The sequence below is a fragment of the Gossypium hirsutum genome, chromosome A04, assembly GCF_007990345.1.
Source record: "Gossypium hirsutum isolate 1008001.06 chromosome A04, Gossypium_hirsutum_v2.1, whole genome shotgun sequence".
Lineage (NCBI taxonomy): Eukaryota > Viridiplantae > Streptophyta > Magnoliopsida > Malvales > Malvaceae > Gossypium > Gossypium hirsutum.
The window spans coordinates 10,132,149-10,139,987 of record NC_053427.1 but is presented as its reverse complement, the minus strand read 5'-3'; the positions used below and the strand labels follow the sequence as shown (position 1 = coordinate 10,139,987).

At 29.6% G+C, this 7,839-nt stretch overlaps 1 protein-coding gene across 7 annotated transcripts; it reads left to right on the top strand.

Annotated features, from left to right (window-relative positions):
- Positions 1-613: 613 nt before the first annotated feature.
- Positions 614-6,047, top strand: LOC107948801 (axial regulator YABBY 5). 7 transcript variants are annotated; one of them, XM_016883454.2, is made up of 8 exons: positions 614-713; positions 1,625-1,717; positions 2,576-2,695; positions 3,985-4,111; positions 4,206-4,254; positions 4,358-4,433; positions 4,572-4,640; positions 5,790-6,047. In XM_016883454.2, exons 2-8 carry the CDS (start codon positions 1,643-1,645, stop codon positions 5,823-5,825), a joined length of 552 nt encoding a protein of 183 aa, XP_016738943.1. In that variant the 5' UTR covers positions 614-713; positions 1,625-1,642; the 3' UTR covers positions 5,826-6,047. The 7 variants fall into 7 exon arrangements, with proteins under 7 accessions (XP_016738943.1, XP_016738945.1, XP_016738941.1 ...); XM_016883456.2 differs by lacking the exon at positions 614-713 and adding an exon at positions 881-899; XM_016883452.2 differs by lacking the exon at positions 614-713 and adding an exon at positions 1,062-1,436.
- Positions 6,048-7,839: the final 1,792 nt, after the last annotated feature.

The following is a 7,839-nucleotide window of genomic DNA, read 5'->3' as shown; positions in this document are numbered from 1 at the left end:
TGGCTTCTGCAACTTGCTCCGATCTCCAATTTTCACTCATTTTTCGCTCTTTTCGCTCCCAAGTGCTCTATTAAGCATTAAAACATGAATTTAAAGCATTATGAGTATAAAATTCACAACGAACATCGGATAATCCCCCAAAAATGCATTAAGAATGAGGTTAAAGCATGTTACTTTTAGCACTTATTACAATTCACCCCTTTTGGTATTTTCGAGCTTAACTTCTTGGTTGATCGGTGTTCATTATCAGGTTGATTTGTTGATGACAGAGCTAGGAAGAAAATTTCAGCTATTTGATCAAGTTGATACATCTTTGATTTGTTTTTGAATTATTCCAATATTGCAATTATAATGTCATTTGTTTTTTTTTTGAGATTATTCTGTAGACATTATATTTTTACATTAATTTATAGTAATTTATTTATCATTTGTACTATATTTCATGTCATTGTATTTTTAGATTTTTATTAATAATAATATTTAAAAGAATAAAAAAAACATCGCCCATTAAGTTAACCATTCGCCCCCCAAAGTCTCTCTCTCCTACTAATGCTTCTGAGACATTAATTATGCTTCCTTTTATTCACTCTTTAATCATGTAAAGTCCAGAGAGTGTAAACGCTGAGTGTATAAACATCGGGATCGAAAATGACAGATGAAAGCACATTAACCCAAGCTCACTAACCAAATAATCTTTCCGTCCACCACTACAAGTAATTTGCTGTATCCAACAATTCTCCATACTTTGACTACAAAAGTTGCTTTCTTCATTTGCTTTACCATCTATGCATATTATGCTCTAATTTTTTAGATTGCAGTTAATGAGAAAGGGGGGGGGGAATATCTAAAACATTCCTCACGGTGGCTTAGTTCTTAGCCACCTACAACAGGGTCCATTGGTATTCAATCAATCCCTTGAATAGGACACTTAGAAACACTTTATATTCTCGAATAAAGTAACCCTTGTCCCCTAAATATTACAACATTTGCATGTGTGTGTGAATATGTCTATGAACCCAAACCAAGTACCAAACCCCCGCAATTTAGTCAAGAATATGGCATTACTCAAGTAAACCACATTCATTCTTTCATATATCACTATATGTAGAAAGCAATAATTACCAATGAAGTATCTCCTTCAATATATTGTTTTTGAAGAAGGGAAAAATAGGAAGGTTGTGTAGTTTGTTTTAGCAAACAAACATCAATCATCTTTCAATTGTAAGTTGATGCTACCTTCAAAACCTTTCCCTTTCCTTGTGTCTAACCCTAACCCCATATTGTTTTGTCCATTTCCTCCAAGGACCCATCTCTACCTCTTTCTTGAGAGTGAGTGACTGTATGTGTTTGAAAATATTACTGAGAGAGAGAGAATGCACTCTTTTTTGTTTTCTGGTGTTGCCTGCCATGGCACTACAAATCCCACGTTTTTCTCTGTCTGCTTCTGCCTTCTTTACAGAGATAGTTGCTTGAATTTCCTTTTTTTCATTTTCTTAGTTCATAATAATTGTACTTTGCTGTTTGATCATAAATATGTACTTTGGGTATAGTATTTCCTTGCAAGAGTTTTTGTGTGTCTACGTTCTGTTGCTCTCTTCATCACTATTCTCTTTATTTTCTTCAGCTTGAACAAAATACAAGAATGTCAAGCTTCAACAATTCTGCACCAGAACAACTGTGCTACATCCCTTGCAACCTTTGCAACATCATTCTTGCGGTATGTAGTTTTGATCCATAGTTCCATACCCTATTTTATCTCTTTTTTTCCTTCTATTTTTATATGCTTAATGTTGAAGACAGATTTTATCACTTTCTTGGGTGTTTTTTCTTTAAAAATTTATTCTAGGGTCTTCTGGTAATGAAGTCAGGTCACTATCCTAAGACTTCTTTTTCTTATTTGTTTGCAGGAAAGTCATAAATTCTCTTTGATTTTTTTTCTTTTGCAGATCTTACCCTTAGAGAGAAGTTATTAAATATGGGATCTTAAATTTTGTAGAAGATAAAAACAAGCATGTGATGATATATATAAACACATAGAATGAATGAATGAATAAAGATGACATTTCCTGCATATTTTCCACTGATTACCTCAACCTTTTCCTCATTAAAATACTGCAGGTACCTGCCTTGAGTTTTTTTCTTTTGCAAAAGCTTCTTTTTTTAGACTGAGAATGGAAAATGAAAGGGACTACCTCAGTTGTCTTCCTCAAAAACCCCATTTTCATGTACATAAAGTGTTTTTGAACAATGAGAAAGATCAAAGATTGTTAAGTGTTGACTACCCAAAAAAAGAGAACAAAAGAAAAAACAAAGCCCTAGATTTTGTACCATTTGTGATCTCAAACAAAAGCTTTATATACTTCCAAAAACCCTTTATCTTTATGCAAAGATCCCAAGTTATTTCATTTTATAATATTTCATCTCTTTTGCTTCCTTTGAAAGATCATAAAACTTTGTATAAGCTAATGTTCTTAAAAACCATATTTTTCTTAAGATTTAATGAAAGCCCTAAATTTTAACAAGCAAATTATGTTCATGTAAAAGCGTAATTTTACGAGATAAATGGTTTTGGCAGGTGAATGTTCCCTGCAGCTGCTTGTTTGAAACTGTGACAGTTCGATGTGGGCAATGCACCAATCTGTGTTCAATAAACATGGCAGCTTCCTTTCAATCCAGAGCTGGAAAAGAGATCCAGGTGATGACCATAATTTTGTTTTAAAGAAAATATTTTACCCTTTTTTTTCTATCTTTTTTTTTCTTGGAGATCTAGCTAGGGTTTCTGGGATTTTGTCTATTTCTAAGAAAAAATCCAGTAAATTTTCGTGGGGCTTGAAATCTAGGGTTTTAAGCCTCATTTCTTCAAACCTATTTGATATTGAAAGCATCTTTTTTTCCCCATAACCCTAGGAGCTAATCAAATTACCTGCAAATTTAAAACGTAATTCTTGAAAGCTTTGTTAAAAGCCAGTATATGGTTGGTTATTTAGGGCAAATTGAGTGTTTTTAGAGATTTTTTTCACATTTAATTTTCATTGAGCCGCAATTTGTAAAAGATTTAACCTTGATTTTGATTGACATGAATTTTAGGGTTTATAGGCTTTCAGTCACTATTCACTCTTTTACTTAAATTTTGTCTTCTACTAAACTAAATTTCAAAGCCTTAGTTCTATTAGATCCCAAGAAGCTTTTTTCTTTTTTTTTTCTAAAAAAAAAAAGGCATCTTCTTTTATTTTATTGATGTAGTCACTTCAATTTTGTTTTTTCCCTTTGTTTTGCTTCTTCCTTTTCCTCATTTTATGGGGTAAATAGATATAAACACAGCTTTAAGAAAAGTCTTTGGGAATAGTAAAGTAAATTTATAATGCCAACTTCAAATCCATTAATAGTATTTATACTTTAAATATTTATTTTGTTTATACATCTATATGTATTATCTAGTCCGTGAGCTTAGATATTACAACATTTTACCAATAGAAATTGAAATATCTTGTTATGTAAAGACAGGTTTGTCCACATTTTACAAATAAAACCAAGAAATAAATCATATTGTGATTCTAAAACCTCACTAAATGAGCATAAGAATACCCATAATCTTTTTAATTTTCAACTACTTCCACATCTAGCTACACTGATGGTAAAATGATAAAAATCTCTTTTTTACATTTGATGTTCGGAGTTCATTAGGATTTAGTTACTAAGCTAGCTCAATAATGTGTTGTTATGGTCTCAAGTTATAGATCGTGTCACTTAATTACCGAAAGGAAATCATTTACTTTAAATTTGTTACTTCTTATTAAATAGAAGTTACGTTGGTTTATTTGTTTGGATAAAAATACTTTAAAAAAAAAACAAGACTTTAAATAAAGAAAGACTGCTAATACCAGAAATAAGCTAACATCTCTCTCAAGAAGTAATAATTAAGGTCTTCAATGCCAGGATATAGAGTTCATTGATGGATGTTTGGTGTAATGAAAAATGTTTTAGGTGCCTGACTACACATCATCGGAGTATAGAATGGAGTTAGGGTCTTCTTCTTCCAAAGGCAAGAACAAGTTACCAAAACGACCAACAATTATGAATACTACCACACAAGAAAGGGTTGTTAACCGACGTGAGTAGCCAATCTTTACCCTACATTTTTTGTTATTATTCTTTTTTATATACTAAATTTTTATGGACTGTCTATTTTTCCTTTTCTTTTTCAGCTCCTGACAAGAGGCATAGGGCACCTTCATTGTACAATCAGTTCATCAAGTAATTCTAAACATAGTTACTGTACTTTGATTATTATAACTATTTTTCATGGATTTTTTTAATGTTTTGAGAGCAATAATAATGGGGTTTTCTTTTTATATAGAGAGGAGATTCAAAGGATCAAGCTGAACAATCCTGATATCAGTCATAGGGAGGCATTTAGCACTGCTGCCAAAAATGTAAGTCTAACACAGTCATTTCACCATCAAAATCTTTTAAAGCAATGATCAAATGAATCTCACATTCATTCAATCAAATAATATGAACCATTCATGGACTTTGTTTATGTTGTTATATGGGGTCCTCGACTAATATAGTGGGCACGCTTCCCTCACATTCATTTTGGACTGATGTTGGAGACTGGTACTCAACCTAAGCTGAATGATGTAAGTAATGATTTCATTTTCAAAGTATATAATTATGTTTTCAATTTCACTTTTTTTCTTGTTGATGCATGAAAGGGATTGATCTTATATCTTTTAGAGAAAGGGGAGGGAAGGGCTCAATTCCATGCCTAATGTAGTAAAGTTTTCTTTAGTGTTGCCTGCTTTGTTTACCAGTATTTCCTTTGGTATTCCATTATGGGAATGGAATTTCATCCTATGTTAGTCGGACTTTTTGTTTTGAAGTATTCAACACAAAAATGTGGGAATATCACTTTCAAAGATCTTCCAAATACATGAAATTTTTTTTTTTAAAAAAATGCTATTCATACCTATGTGAATGCATAATTGTATCTGACACTCACATTTAAAGTCCGAATAATCAATTTTCTTACATTTCCTTGCCATATAAGCTAGCTTGTTTTGTTCTCTTTAGATTCTTGATTAAACTGTGTTCCCCCCCCCCAGTTTTGAATTATTTCATGAGCTTTAATACTATATTAAATTGGATATAATAAAGGCATAATGATTTTTTTGATCTTCTAACTTTATAAAGAAAATCATTTTAAGCCTTTATTTATTTTTTAGTCCTTAAATTTGTTTTTTTTTGTCAAATCATCAAAAAATGGATAGAAAAGTTAATATTTGTTAACTTTATTGACGTGACATACAGTGGATTACATGTCGTCATTTAATTAATTTTTTAAAAATTTAAAATATTAAAAATATCTTTTTTTATAATTTAATGGTTTTCAATTTAAAAAAAATATTTTTTAAAAAATTTTAAAATTTTAGAAAATTAGTTAATTGTTGACGTGTCATTTACATGGCAATTAATATATGTCACATCAATAAAATTAACAAAAAATAACTTTTTCATCCATTTTAGGGTGATTTGACAAAAAAAATAAGTTTAAGGGCTAGAAATCTGATAAGTTAAAAGGAGAAGGGCTAAAATGATTGTTTTCATAAAGTTAGAAAGCTAAATAAATCATTATGCCTATAATAAATTATTCTAAATTATACTTTCCAAGTAATGCTTTAACTATTTTCTAATGTCAACAAAATTGTTGTTTAGAAGATGAGCATGAGCTACCTCAAGATTGTGTTGATTGACCATTTTTGTTCTTTTTCTTCAATGATTCTGTGCAGGACTCGACTGAGCATTTCCAGCAGCTCCTTAAGTGAAAATGGATATTCATTTTCGACCATCCTGATATATATATATACATGTATGTGTGTTGTTTGAAGCGAAAGGCTTTCACTATTAGAAGACTGAATGAACTTAAATTTGTTTGTCTAAATAGGGTTTGAATAGCTTACTTTTATTCACCAGTTATTTTATTTATGTAATGGTTGAAGTTATTAAGTATTGACTTTAAAAAGCAAAATGAAATCAACCTTTCGCTACGTTATTTTTTTTTGGTACATAAAAAAAGAGTAATTAACTACTATAATCTAACTTCCCCTAACACAAGCATAAGCTTTGCAGTAAGGGAAGATTGGACATACGAGAAGCTAATTTATGATAATTAGATCTATTTATGGGACGAGTCATTCGTTTATATATAAAAACCCGCTCGAAAATGGGAGGGCTTCAATAAAATTATGAAGCTCTAAAAATGGCTTTGAGTAAAATTTAAAGCCTGTTTTCTGTATGAGTTAGACATTGAGTAAGATTTTTTAACTCAAGTCTGGTCCAACCTAAATATATTATTCAATGGTACTTCAGTTTTTTCATTTATAAAAAAAAATAAAAATATGCATATTGTGGGATTCAAACCTACATTGATTATATCAGTAAAACCTTTAATTTATCACTCAACTAAAATATTATTTTAATATTTTGACATATATATTTTTTATTTTATTATGCACGGTCTTTTACCTCTATTAATTTTATATATCTATCTATACTATTATTTAAGTATTTTACTAAGTTGGTGTCACCCTCAACCGGGCTACCAACTCAATTGTTAAATTAAAAAAATGCCCTCCCATAATTAAACTATGTTATATATTATTCGAGGATATTTTAGTCTTTTTTGAATCTACTTTGATTGTATCAATAAAACCTTTAATTTACAACTCAACTAAAGGATTATTTTGATATTTTTATACAATTTTATTTTGTTATGCAAACTATATTACCTCCATTATTTATATATCTATCTATACTTCTATATTATTTATTAAGCATCTAAATGAGTTGGTGTCACCCTCAACCGGGTCACCAGCACGGTCAAAAAATTATTGAAACGTCCGGACATACTTAAAAAAAAGTTATATTATTCAAGGTATTTTAGTCTTTTCGTTTTAACAAAAACCAATTAAAATACACATATGGTGTGATTTGAACCCTTACCAATTAGATTACTAAAACCTTAAATTTATCACTCAACCAAATTTTCATTTAAATAATTTTATATGCTTTTGTTTTAATATACTCAATTTATTATCTACATTGGTTGTATAACTAGTTTCAAATCATATATTTCATTATTTTTTGTATGTTATTTTTAAACAAGTATTTATGTTTTAAATCTGTGGTTTCCACACGCATACGCATGTGATAGAATTTCTAGTATAGATTAATAATATTGTTAATTGAGTTTGTGTCACAAGTCAACTCGACACTAACTTACAGTAGTTGACAAAACCATTGTAGACACCTAAGTTTGTTCGGATGGTTCAATTTTGAGTTAGTCGGGTTTTAAATTTTTAGAAAACGGCTTATTTGGGCTCTTTGAAATAAGTCAGAATTTAATGTAAATTTGGAACTATTGATTTAATTTTAAAATAAAAATTTAAAAGTTGGTTTGGAAATGGGAATCATAATTTGGAATTTGTTTGATTTAAAATTGGATTATATTTATTTTTAGCTTCAATTAATTTTGAGACTGATTTTAAATAATTCCGATTTAAAAGAATATAGTAATTATAGATTAATTTTCAAATAAAATTATTTTTTTAAAATAATTTTTAATTATTATTTTGAGCTTGAATTATCTTTAAATCCAATTTAAAGATTTAATTTATTTTTGGTCCAGAAGTCAATCATTTTCTTAGGTTCAAATTAGGATCAAAATTGAATTCAAAGCCCAAGTCTGAGTGATGCCCAAATGTGTGGAACCTAAGTTGTTTTTAGGGTTTCAAAACCCTGCCTTAACCTGAAAGGAAAAGATTATAAGAAATCAAGATA